This window comes from Trichosurus vulpecula, chromosome 5 (assembly GCF_011100635.1).
Source record: "Trichosurus vulpecula isolate mTriVul1 chromosome 5, mTriVul1.pri, whole genome shotgun sequence".
Classification (NCBI taxonomy): domain Eukaryota; kingdom Metazoa; phylum Chordata; class Mammalia; order Diprotodontia; family Phalangeridae; genus Trichosurus; species Trichosurus vulpecula.
Genome location: NC_050577.1, coordinates 298,430,896 through 298,445,095, shown reverse-complemented (window position 1 = coordinate 298,445,095; position 14,200 = coordinate 298,430,896). Strand labels below are relative to the sequence as shown.

The window sequence follows — 14,200 nt, the reverse complement described above, 5'->3', positions numbered from 1 at the left end:
GCTTAATTTCTCTGCCTGTCTGCTTCCTCCTCTAAAAATGAACTGAAAGCATTAGGCAATTTTATCTGTTTCATGGATTTTGGGGTAGTTTAGGGTTGGAGTCGGTCAAGGCATGAGCATCCATAGAACAAGGTGGGAAAGGGATGGAGAGGAGAGGCCATTGTAAAAGAGAATTGGCTAACGATCAGTCAGGTCTGGGAAGCCAGAGCAGGGCTGATGGCCTGGACTAGGACCAGGGGCTCTGCAGAGGGGCTGGAGGTCTCAGGCATGATGAGGAGCAGCAGAGGATGGAGAGGCGGCATGAAAGAAAGCTGAGGCTGGACAGGAACTTCAGAATTCCTCATCATGAAGGTGCACCACTTATGGTTGAGAATTGACATCGATTTTGCAACCCGATGCTTGTTTAAAAGTGGGATGTTTATTGCGAAGCGTGCCCAAAAGGAACGCTCACAGGATTTGAAGCCAGAGCCTTTAAGTACAAAGGCCTTCATTCCTTACCACCTTTATAACACAATGCCCCACCTCCCTGGGCCTCAGTTTCCTTGTTTTTAAAACAAAAGGGTTGGGCTAAATGCTTCCTAATATCCCTTCCTACTTTAAATCTATGATCTTCTAATCCAAAATTGGCCTATTCAAAAGTCAATTTAGTGCTGCAAAACACTCATGATGCTCCCCTAACATATTTTATGGACTAGTAAATCTAAGGACATTATAGGAATACAGCAGCATGAGAATTTGAGGTCTGAGGATGGAAAAGAAAACCCACCCTGGGCTGTTAATCTTGTCTCAAATGTCAACCCATTACAATGTCAAGGCTGTTTGGTCATATTGTCAACTGAACAACTCTATGTGGACAGATTCCCACAATATATAATCAACCCAAATGTCATTTACAACTTGCACTGATCAAATGAACGCTCGTTAGGGGCCTGAGAAAAGACCAGGGATTGAACGGATGAGGAAAAATGGAAGATGTACTCCTCTTTGTTTAAGCCCCTGATGAACAGGGAATATGATTTTCCTTTGTCACACTTGCTTGTTCTCCCTCTGGTTTGGGATGGCGTTGCATTTTTTCTGTGTGGTAGCTCATACCTTATGTCAAATACATTGGAACAATTAAGCCAAATGTCCTGGCATTGCTGGTTGAGGTGTTTTTTTGTGGTAGGAAGTACGTTTAAGAAAACACATCTAAGAATGTATTGTGGGATGTAGGAGAGAGCTCCAAAAGCCAGGATCGTCCTCCAAAAATGCAGATAGGTGGTTATCCAAACAAGAAAGCAGAGCGTTTTGATGCCAGCTGCTGCCCTTCAGCAGGTTATGAGTCCAACAGGGTTTTTTAATAGACTTGTGAAGAAACAGATCAATATTTGCTGCTATCACCAATGTCACAGTGCATCTCTGCATCAAGTGAGATTTGGAAGAGAGAAAGAAAGCCAACGGAAAAAGAAAACCTTCATGATTGAAAATTTTAATAGCTTATTGAAACACATTATAAATCAGGGTTTTCAATGCAGGAATGAGACAGATAAAAACTGCCTTTTTCTGAAAGGCAAACGAAAGAGAAAAGCAGAGTTGTAAAACCGAAGAGCTTGGCCTTCCTCATGAAGACACCTTTCTCTTTTCAGTTTCCTAGGGGTGGTGATAGTTTCCCTGAGAGATCTTAATTAAACCAATACATTTTCCATCCTGCTTATTCGAGGGTGTGCACACTTTGATAAGAAAGGTTATGTATCTCTGTTTTTCTGTCTCTGTCTCTCAAGAAGAGGTAACGGTTTGGGGGCTTTGCTTCACATTCAATCACATTAATCAATCAAGCCCAAGACGGGGTCAGAAAGACAACAAGAAGAAGCTGGTTGGAGAGCATAAACACATTTGATGTAAATGCTAATATTTTTCCTGCAGTTTTACTTTTAAAATCTGATGGTAGATTGTCTCAGCTTTGCTGAGTCTGGGTGCTTGTCAGGGCTTGAAATCAATTTGATACACTATCTTGGCAGCCTTCAGCAGTGACTCACTAGGGAAATTGCAAACTGACTGACCCATCCTAATGCAAACTAATGAAAAATAGGAAGGGAGGGGGGAAATGTCATAAAGCTGTGAATTGATAATTCACAGGCATCATTTAAAGTTTGGGAAGGTCTATACCCTTTGATGTCTGAACCTAAATGCGCCTCCTGTCGTGTGGGCATACTGGGAAACCTGACAGGCACAGACTTAGCACTTCAGAGATGCTACTGTGGTTTCAGTTTGTTAGGGAAATTCTTATGTTCTCCACTGGCTCCCTCTTCTTTTCCTGAAGTTGAGTACAACAGAATTGGATTCTCCATTGGAATGTGTCAGATCTCCTTTGGGTTGAGAAAGAACACAAGCCTGTGAGGGGCAGCTATGTGCTTCTGCAACGGCTTCTTCCTTCCCAGAGGAAACCGAGAGCTGGTGACCAACATAATGTAAATGGAGATTAAAAAAAATAAAGCTGAAATTAAATAATGTGTAATTCGAATGATCAAGCTTGGTCCCAATTAAGAGATGGTGAAGTGTACTTCCCTCCCTCTTTAGAGAGGTGGGGGCTGTGGATGTGGAAGATTGTGTATGCTAGTAGTCTTGGTTGATGGGTTGCTTCCTTTCTTTCTTTTATTCTTTATTAAGAGGAGTGCTGTCTGGGGAAGTGGGGAAGGATATATTTGTAAATAAAGAGAATATAAAAGCAAATGCTATCAATAATAATAATAAAAAAGAAATGAGAGCCATTTGATCTGATTTGAATGTCATATGGTATACAAATATGCAACCACAGGTCACCTAGCCATTTCAGCCCTCTTTTTTTAACCATCTTAATTATTCTAGGTATTTCTATACCGGCAAAATGTCTTCAGCATTAATTGTCAGCTCTGTTTTCTTACTCTTGTCTTTGTCCACTTGACCTCATGTTTAACGCTCCTCTTACTTTGGGTGTAGTTACCTACTTCCATCCATGAAGGTTGGTTGGCCCTGCCTGTGGACACACTCATGACCAGAGAGATTTCTCATATTCTCTTTGTCCCCAACCTCATTCTGACTGAGGCAGCTAAGTGACTGAATTAGAAACTGAACTTGGATTTCTCATGCTGGCTGAATCTTCTTCAAGTACATTTAAAAAATGTATAAATAACATTTTCTTTTCTTCTCTTTGTAGGAACTTGATAACTTAGCGAGATGGAAACTGACACGTTGTTTTTGGGGGTAGCAAATCAGGAACCCCATTAACTGTCAACAGCTCTGTAGAGCAGCCACTCTGCTCCCCTTCCATTTTCTTTCTCCCCCCTCCCCTTTCCCTTCCAAGTTGGTCTCATCCATGGCACTCAGGAGGCAAGTGAAAAACTTTGTGAAAAATTACTCAGAGGCGGAAGTCAAAGTCCGGGAAGCAACTTCCAATGACCCTTGGGGTCCTTCGAGCTCTCTGATGTTAGATATCAGTGACCTGACCTTCAATACAGTTTCTCTCTCAGAAATTATGAATATGCTGTGGCAGAGACTAAATGACCATGGGAAGAATTGGCGCCATGTGTACAAGTCCCTCACACTCATGGATTATCTTATCAAGAATGGATCCAAAAAAGTCATTCAGCTTTGCCGAGAAGGCTTCTTTAACATTCAGACATTAAAGGATTTTCATCACATAGATGAAGCTGGAAAAGACCAAGGTAACAGTTCAAGTTGGTATGACCTACCAACAATTTATATATGGCGGGATAAGTTGAACTAGGAACTGAGGGAAAGTGGTTGCTTATGATGGCTTTCTTTTCTGAGAGATAGTTACCACTTTAATTATTTGTGCCAAGTCCTTAACAGATCAATAACTCTTCTTCAAATAGAGATACGACAGGAGACAGTTAGATTTCTGATGCCTCTCCACAGTCTAAAGAAAATCATAGAGCAGGAGCCACAATGAGGAAGGAGCACCTGTAGGTAGTGATGGGATGCTCAGGCCCCAGCCCTAAGATCGTGTCTCTGGAAGCCTTCCAGTGTCTTCGTAGGCCCCTGTCCTATGAGAACATTTTCTCTTGTTGCAGAACACATTGTCTTATCAGAACAGACAAAAGGGTACCTGGCCCAAGGATCTTTGTCCCTGGCTGGCCCAAGGACTCTCTTGGCACCAGTTCCCCAAGGTCCAAGCCTCTGACAGCTCCCTCAATGTCTGGCATACTCCTACACTTTCCCATCCATGGCTCCCAAAGACACCTGGACTCCTAGATGACCTAATTAGCATCCCTGGCATTCCTTTCCCATTCCCCTTTTCCATATAAGTCCCAGCACCAACCACACTCTCTCTCAGGCTCCATAAGGGCACTTGCATGCTTTTGCTAAAGAGTTACAATGAATTTATTACCACTTGACTAACAGAAGGCTTGAGTGTGTGAGTTCATTCCAGGCAACTCTGCCTTGGCATTCTTGGGGTCCCAGCACCCCAAAGCCTCATTAGTAGCGCACAGATTTTTTGGCACAATAAAATAACTCTCAACAGGAATGAAACCTTCTAGCTTTTGCTATATCAGAAAGCTAATTTGGTAACAAAAGGGAGGTGGTGTTTCCATGGACTCTAGAGAGTTTCCAGATGAAAGAAGGAGCTCTATGTATGACTAAGAATGCCAGGTTATAATGATACAGATGACAAATGGGGAAGGTCGGGGAAGAGCATCCACATATGAACAGTGGTAGAGTCTGCAGGATGCTGAGCTGGCACCACAGCGCACAGAAAGAACCTGATGGTTATAGAGACGGGACTGTGACCAACAGTCCAAAGCTAATTGGCATTTATAATGATGGCACCGAGCCCTCGCTGCGAGGCTGTACTCTCTTTGGAGTTATGAGAGAAAGGTTACATCATAGTCAGTATAAGAAGAGCACATGTTTATATAGTACATTAAGGTGTACAAAGCAAGCTCTTTTCTTCCAACAACCGCGTGAATGAATAGCATCCCCATTTAACAGACAAAGAAATGGAATCTCAGAGAGCTTAAGTGATTTGCCCAAGGCCACACAGCCAGTAAGTGTCAGAGCCAGGACCAGAGTCTAGACTGTAGTGCTGGTGCTGAGAATTTTTTTTGAAGTCCTAATTATTTGGTAATTTATAGTCTGTATATGGCTTATACACGAAGTCAATTTTGGCCAGGATTATATTAACCTGAACACTCTATTTCCTGGCCCTACAGAACAGTTATTTACTGCAACACAGTCCTGGATGCTCTAGAAATACAGTGAAACTTGTTTTTTATCATTCCTGATATTTGCCCAACCTCAGCATTCAAATCCAGTGGTATTAGCTAAGAGCCCCCAAAGCTGCTGATCTTGCACTTAAGGTTTTTATGAATAAAAGGTTTTCATTTCTCAATTTCTTGAAAAACAATAGAAGCAAGTTTCACATAAATAAGTTATTATCACAACTCAAATGCAATCTTGATTGAATGTCACACTAGAACAAGATTTGAAAAATTATTTTTCGGTACAATAAACAAAGCATTTACAGATAAATTATTTTATAATATTCAAGGAAAAAACCAAACAAACCGAAAGTAGTCTTGTCTGGATCTAAGCAACACCCAGGAATTGACTACAAAGGAGTTAGTGATTGAACTATCCAATAACAGTGGACACAATGCAAACTATAGGGAAGAGATTATAATAATTTGGGGTACGGTTCGGCACTTTGGTTTATATTTATTGGGAAAGAAGTTTTGTTGTAGCTATTTGTCATCATTCCTTCATTCCTTGGTCCCCATTGGGGACCAAGCTTAGTGAGGCTGGCAAATGAGCAGGGTCTTGTTGAGGCATCTCCTCCTAGCTCATCATTTTCATTCTGGTGCAGATTGCTTATGACTGAGATCCAGCCGACTATGGGCACCACCTGTCCCTGTAAGAAGGAAATGGAGGGTTTCTGTTTTTATAAGGTACTATGAACACTTGTCCAATAGGAGACAGGTAAAGCTGGGCTATTAACTGACATCCTTTTGTCAATTTAACTAAGAAACTAAGGTCTGAAGGAAGCCATGGTGACCAAGTATTCCCTTCTGACCTGTGTTTCTTGTAGATCCTGGGTGAGGCTTATGATAGGCAGGCTGAAGAAAGCCTTCACTGCCAACACTTGTACCATGCTTTGTAAGCCAGAAAATGACAAGGTGGCAGTGTCCACAGGGTCTACCTTGGTGACCTCAAGATAAATGAATAAAACAATGCAATCTTCCTGCCCTTTGTGGGGAAGACTTAGGTGAAAGAGAGAATAGGAATTCTGTATGAGGGTATCTCAGACATCCTTGTTGCTTTCTGAGAGCCCTTTCTGTATTGTTCTATTGGATGTCACATGAAGCTTTACAAAGAACTGACCAAATGTGGAGCCTCTGGAAGGAGTTTACAGGTTAATGGGGAGGCAGGGCTAGGACTGGTGACTGGGCCTGTGATGTCATAGTTATAGAGAGCTTCCAGATGAAGAAGTGTATGGGTTTCAATGTATATCTGCTTCTGCGCATATATACATGTGTGTGTCTATATCTGTGTCATAAATATCCAGGTAAGCATGCGGACACATGTTGACCTAATACAAGTACACCTGTACAGTATATATGCTAATGTTAAAGATTCCTTCAAAAGGATGTGAAAACTACTAGCTTTGGAGGACACAAAAGCAAACACAGGTACCTGCTATCACTTCATTAGCCTCTGTAAATATTTTAATGTATTAATATCTACAACTACAAATGAATGGGCTAGGCAATGTGGTGCCAGAGAAAGAACAATGAGTTTGAAATCTGAAGATATGGGTTCAAATTCTGGCTTAGCTACTTTCTACATGTGTGACCAGAGACTTCTTATCTCGGGGCCTCAGTTTCCTCATCTCTAAAATGGGTGGTTTGGATTAGATGGTCTCTGACAGCCTTTCCTTCTCTAAATCTATGATGTTATGACTCAGCATCCTGCGAAATGAAATGGGAATCCATTCTTCAACACTTTGTTATCAATGGACACTGATACCTGTTGTTGAAGCATATGGGAGGATATAAAAGTGATTGGTGTGGATTATACTTATTTGTGTCAGGGAGGTGGTACAATTTGTTATTCTGTTTTAGAGCAAGGAAGAGATGTGTGTTTTAGGAGAGGAGACCTGGAATGTTTTGTGGGCTGTACTTTAGACAAGTGAGAAGGTTGAGCAGAAGTGGAGGCCAAGGGAATGTTGCTTGGCTAGAGTGGAAGTTAGGCTCAGGGGAGCCAGGAGAAAAGATGCCAAGAAGCTAGATGGTGGAAGGCCATGGAGTGCCATGGGTTGACATTCGGTTTTTTCAAAAAGTTATTGATGGAGATTTGAGGAGGGGAATGCATGTGATTAAAATGGCACTTGATTTTGGGTGCTATTTCAGAAGAAAAGTGGCAGAAGGTGAGGAGACAATTGTAATCATCTGAGTTGGTTTTGACCTGAGTTTTCACATGGACAAAGATCACTGCAAAGACAATGGAAAAGAGTGGGTTTATAGGGAGTGAAATGGTGTGATATGGCCACCAGAAGAGCTAATGTCGATCTTGGGCTTCACTAAAAGGGACATAGAGAGAGCTGAAGAGAGAAAGAGAGAAGAAATGGTCCTGTTGTCCTCCACCCTTGTCAGACTTCCTCCAGAGCATCATCTTCAGTTCTGGGCTCCATGGTTGAAGGCCCTGTGGAGGTTCAGCCTTGAGAAGAGAAGAAGACTCAGGAGGCCGTAACAGCTGCCTTCAGGTGTTTGAAGAATTATCCATGAAGGAGGGATCAGACCTGTCCTGTTTTACCCCAGAGGGCAGAACCAGGAACAACGGAGGAAGAGGCATCGAGGTCAGTTTAGGCTTCAGGATGTCCAAAAGTGGAATTGGCTGCCCCAGGAGGTGGTGGGTTCCTGCTCCTTGGAGGTCTTTGGGTAGAGGCTGGACAGCTGCTTGTTGGTTATGGGAGAATGGATATTCCTTTTGTCGGTGAGTCAGGTTGGAGGAACATCTCTTCAGCTGTTAGCTTCTGTGATTCTGTGAGTCTTGTTTGACTAACCTGCTCCCTAACAGTGAGCTTCCTTCAGTTGCTTTAGGGCAGGGGTGGGGAACCTGTGGCCTCAAGGCCACATGTGGCCCTCTAGGTCCTCAAGTGCAGCCCTTTGATCCAAGATTCACAAAACAAATTCCCTTCAGAAAAGGATTTGTTCTGTAAAACAAGTCAAAAGGCTGCACTCAAGAACCTAGAAGGCCACGTGTAGCCTCCAGGCCAAAGGTTCCCCCCACTCCTGCTTTATGGAGTGTCCACCCAGCACAGAACCTTCCACTGTGCCTGCCACAGGGCCCTGCACCTGGCTAAGGGCTCAGTAGCCGTGTGTTGGATGGAATCCTTAACTTTTCACTCCTCAGCTCCTTTTCTTCGTTGTCTTTTATATCGTTTCACACCACTAGTCCCAGGGCACATTACACACGAGGGATCCCCCAAAGAGCTGGTTGTTTACAATTAACACAACATTTCTCCCCAAATGTGAACAGATACACAAATTGTTCATCGAGTTGTTGATAGTATTTCCTAATGTTTCTCCCATATGTCACAACTTTATATTACTACAACTGCAGAAGAGAAATGGAGACTTTAAAGAGGCCAGAGTAGAGGTGGAGAAATAGTGCAGGAAATATGCCCTTTGTGTTTGTGAAACTATAGAGTTATTTATTTATTTTTTGCAGGGGGGGAAGGCAGGGCAATTGGGGTTAAGTGACTTGCCCAAGGTCACATAGCAAGTAATTGTGTCAAGTGTCTGAGGCTGGATTTGAACTCAGGTCCTCCTGACTCCAGGGCCAGTGCTCTACTGCACCACATAGCTGCCCTGAAACTATAGAATAGAACTATAGAACTATGGGAGCGGCAGGAAGCAGGGCTGAGCATAGCATAGTGGAAAGAATGCTAGATTTGGGGTCATAGAACCTGGATTTGAACCTCGATTTTGCCACTTACCGTAGATAACACCACTGGCAAGTGAAGTGAACCTCTCTGGGACTCAGTTTCCCAATAGGCTAATCTGTAAAATGAAGGACCTGGACTAGATGGCTTCTGAGATTCCTTCTAGTTCTAGGTCTCTGATCCTATGATCTGGGAGTTAGAAAAAGAGAGTAGGACTTGAGAGATGGATGGGGAAAACCTGGTGGGAATTTGTGACTACAAGGGAAAGAGAAGATGAGAAAAAAGGGAGAGGAATAATTACGTTATAGTATGCTATGGTATGTATTTATACATATTTGATGCAATTAATACAAATAGTTTTGTACTTTTATATTGTAGCAGATTCATAGCAACAGCCTCGCCTTTAGTGAAATGATGAACCATTTAGATGTCAGAATTGATAGGTGAATAATTTTCTTCCATTTTCCTGCTGAGAAATTTTCTTCCTTGGAAAGATTTAAATAATTGATCCTTTAAAAACGTTTTAAGAGCATTTCGTTGTAATATTAGAATGAATTTAATTAAAATTGTCTAAAAATACCTGTTAAGCCTGAAACCCCATTTATGTCACCAAAACAGTCCCATTCTTAATTAGAAGTAGGGCTATTTGCAGAGTATTTAGTATTTTTCATTGATCCAATTAAAATTCTAAGAAACGAATTGTGGATTATGGCTTTAGATATAAAGTTTATTCTCAATGAATTAATTCATAAAATTATGGTTAATTTTGCTGAAATGGATTATTGTCATTATCATTTTTAGCAATAATATGAGTTCATTGAAAGGAAAGCAGGAAAAAAATCGTATTTCAAAAAGCCAATATTTAAATATAGATTTAAGTTAGAACTCAAAATGCTTACTAACTAGAATGTGTGTATTGGTGGGTGACATTACCGGTATCTTGACTTTGAGAATTTACCCTCATGTAGTCCAGCGGGTAAGGGCTTGAGGATGCCTACTTCCACAGTGACAACTTTCAGATTTTCTACCCTTGTACTATATTTTCACTCTCAGTGTCTTTATTTTGTGACTCATTCAGAATTTGCTACTAATAACACTTTGAGTATTATTGCGAGTATAATGATTAGTATTTGCTCAGAGAGGGCTTTGTAAATTTTAAGGCACCACATAATGTGAATTATAATGATGATGATGATGATGATTCATGCAGAAAATGAGTTGACTAAGACAGCCAATTTCTGTTTGCATCCAGGGCCAGTCTTGTGATTAAGCACAGTTGGTGGCTATTTACTTTTGCAATTTAAAGGGCTCCAGAAAGGTATTCTTGCTCCCCCTCAATATACTTGTCTTTAGCAATAAAGAAATCCCATCAATTCATGACGAAATCCAGCAGATTTTCAGCGAGAAGAAAATCATTTAATAATGGAATGCCATGCCTACCACCCACCCAGGAAGGTTTTTCCTACCTGGTCATTCCTATCAAAATTCTGTGCAGCTTTCAAACCCACATGAAAAGCCATCTCTCCATAGAGCCTTTGTTAATTACTCTGCCTGAAAAAGTGTTTCTCCTTCTTATGTTCTCTTAGTATGTTATTTGCATCTCTTACGTAGCACTTATCACATATTGCCTTATTTTCTCATTTTATTTATTAGAGGAGCTTTGCCATTTCCTGAAAGCAATCCAGCCCTCTCTCCCATTCCTGTTTATTTTGAGGTTCAGCTCGCCCATTTGTGCTGTCTGTCCATACATGTATATATACATACATGCATACGTGGGCAGCTAGGTGGAGGAGCAGCAGATAGAGCGTCAGGCCTGGAGTCAGGAAGGCTCATCTTCCTGACTTTAAACCTGGCCTCAGACACTTGCTAGCTGTGTGACCCTGGGCAAGTCACTTAGCCCTGTTTGCCTCAGTTTTCTCATCTGTAAAATGAGCTGGAGAAGGAAATGGCAAACCACTCCAGTATCTTTGCCGAGAAAACCCCAAATGAGTCACAAAGCATTGAATGCAACTGAAAATGGATGAACAACAACAAAAATAATCCACATACAGCCATACATACATTCATACATGTATAAATGCAAATATATATACACATGCATCCACACAGAGATGTGTACACCCACACTGCCGAGCAAGCTCTAATACATTCCTTCCATCTCCTACCTGGGCGTTAGGTGTTTTTTTATCCACTTAGTTTTTTCCGCTGTGGATGGTTAGGCCAGGCTCTTCTGAGTGTTTACAGATCATTTCCATTTCCAGGGCTTACTGAAACAGATGTGAGGTCACTGATAAATGAGAGCATTTGGGAGACCTCACTTTCCCAAATAGTCATTGTCCAACTCGAGCTCTGTGTTGAGTCTCCTCTATCACTGAAGTGGACCCTATTGGAAAGCCTGTGTCTTCCTGTTGATTATGATCAGAGGGGTTGGTGAATAAGGTGATTTCTGTTATATATTTCAAGGAATATTGGATAATTCTTATGTATGTATGGGAGATGGCTTGTTGGACAAGAAGAGCTTCTACGATGATGCATGGCTCAATTTGCTTTGGTAGACATCCCACTAGAAGAGCTGACTCTTATTAATCTTGACTTTCTCTCTATAATTGAAACCAGAAGGAAGAAGGAAGTTACAAAACTTAATGGCTTCTGGCTAGTTCCATAGATTTAACACCAGCATTCTTCCGGCATTTTTAGGCTCATAGGTCTAAACTGAAAGGGATGTTAGAGGTCATCTAATATAGCTCTCTTGCTTTAGAGATGAGGAAACTGAGGCCCACCCAGAGAGATGAAGTGATCTGCCCAAGGTCACAAGGTAGCAGATGTAGGATTTGAATCCAGATCTTCTGACTCCAGAATACAACTGTTTCTGAGAAATTAAAATTGAGTGCCACACAGAGCCATGGAGAGGTATATGATGAGTCTGAACAAGCAGAAAAATAATAAATAAGTAATTTTGAAGATCAGGAGTAAAGGATATCATTGGGGAAATGTATTAATGACATAGTAGGTGAGCTGGTCACATGGTGAGAGCCTGAATGCTCAATTGGTGTCCTTGTGATTCTAGGAGAAGTCAAGGATGGGCCTCTAGCAGTTGAAGGAGCCTCCTGCGGTTAACTGGAGGATGTGCATGAGAATTGCACTGGATGAGGAGGCATGGGAAGGCAGTTATTTACATCATCGGAGGGCACGTCAAAATCTATGAGACAACAAATCCATTTGAGAATGTGTGATGAGCCTTTTCTTGACCACTAGAATGCAGCCTCTATGAAAGAAGAGGACATGCGTATATTCACTTTGTACCATTCGTGACCATGCATTCTCTTTCTCCTGGGCTGGATCTTCATCCAGGTCATGCCCCCTAACTGTCGGGGTCCCACAGAGCTCGTCCTGGGTCCCCTTCTCTTCTCCCTACATTGTTTCGCTTGGTGATCTTCTCAGCTCCCATGGATTCAATTATTTCTATGCCAATGATTCTAAAACCTTATTCAGTCCTCACCTCACTACTGATTTCCAGTCTCTTATTCCAACTGCCAGTTAAACCTCTCAAACTCGATGTCCCACAGACATCTTAAACTCAAAATGTCCAAAACCGAACTCCTTATCTCTCCCCTCCAGAGCCTGCCTTCTTCCTAACTTCTCTATTAGGTGGAGGATACCACCACCCTCCCAGTCACCCAGGCTTCAACCTAGGTGTCATCTGTCACTCCTTTCTCTCAGATCCACATTCAATCTGTTGCCGAGTCTCGTTGGTTTTACCTCTGTGATGTATCTTACATCTCCCCCCTCTCTAATCTAACACTGCCACCACCTCTCACCTCATACCTGCTGGGGGTGGGGCTCTGCTTGCTACCAGTTTTTCCCCCACTCTAGTCCATCTTCCACTTGGCTGTCAAAATGATCTTCCTAAAGGGCAGGTCCAACCATGTCACCTCCCTATTCGATAAATGTCCGTAGATCCCTATCACCTCCAGGATCAAATATAATAAAATGATCTTTTTGGTGTTCAAAGTCTTTCATAATTTCCCCACCCTTCCAGTCTTCTTATGCCTTACACCCTCCCTCCCCTTCTTTCCAAATACTCTTTGATCCAGTGACACCAGAATAAAACTGTCCATCTCTGCACTGACTGTTCCCCACCTCCCCCAATACCTAGAACACTTTCTTTCCTTGTTTCCACCTCCCAGCTCCTGTGGCTTTCTTCAAGTCCCTACTAAAGTCTCACCTTCTACAGCAAACATTTCCTGACCTCCCTTAATTCCAGTGCCTTCCCTTTGGGGATTATTTTTACCTTATCCTGTATGTAGCTTGTTTTTACATAGTTGTTTGCAGGTTGTCTGTGAGCTCTATGAGGGCAGGCCCTGACTTGTGCCTTTCTTTGTATCCCCAGCACTTAGTACAGTGTCTAGCACACGGCAGGTTCTTAATTGGTGTTTATTGACTGACTGATTACTATGGTACCATATAAGTTGAGTGGGCACCGAGCAAATATTTGTTGAATTAATAAATCGCTAACTTAATCAATTTGTAAGTTAAATTATGCATTCATTATACTTTAATTCCTTGATTGATCTGTTATTTCATCCACTAGTACAGATTGCAATTCATCTATGCCTTCTCATTGCTTAGTAATCACGAACTTTCCATAAATGTCCCATAGCAGTTCTACCCAATGCACTGGAGGCCTCCTTCTGCTTCTACTCAGCTGCCAAAGTTGTATTTCTGAAGCATAGGTCTGATCATGCTATCACCCTTCTTGAGAATCTTCAATAATTCCCCAGGATACAGTATCAATTCAGGTTGGCCAACAGAGTCCTTCACAATATGACTTCAGCCTAACTTTCTAAACTTACTTCACATTCCCTGTCACGCAATCTATGTTCCAGACAAACTGGCTTACTTTCTATGCCTTAAAACCAATCCTGTGTTTCACCTCCATGTCTTTCTTCAGTCTGTCCACTGTGCCTAGAATATGCTCCTTCCTTAGAACTTGCAGCTTCCTTTAAGGCTCAGCTCATGTATTGAGACCTACAGGAAACTCCTCTAGCCTCCATTTTAGTGTGTTCTCTCTCTCTCTCTCTCTCTTTCTCTCTCTCCCTCTCTCTCTCTTTCTCTCTCTCTCCATCTCTCTCTCTCTGTCTCTCTCCCTCCCTCCTCCCCCACTCTCTCTCTCTCTCTCTCTCTCTCTCGTATTCCCTCCCTCTCTCTCTCTCGTACTCCCTCCCTCTCTCTCTCCCTCCCTCCCCCGTTATTTTATATTTCGTGTCTCTTCATTTCTGT

General features: G+C 42.1%; 1 protein-coding gene across 1 annotated transcript in view; it reads left to right on the top strand.

The window, feature by feature from the left end:
• Positions 1–3,316: 3,316 nt before the first annotated feature.
• ENTHD1 (ENTH domain containing 1) overlaps positions 3,317–14,200 on the top strand; it is a 118,543-nt gene continuing 107,659 nt past the window's right edge. Inside the window, exon 1 of the mRNA XM_036761031.1 lies at positions 3,317–3,680. Within this exon, the coding sequence (XP_036616926.1) occupies positions 3,332–3,680 (349 nt within the window). The 5' untranslated portion in view covers positions 3,317–3,331. The remainder of the gene's footprint in view (positions 3,681–14,200) is intronic.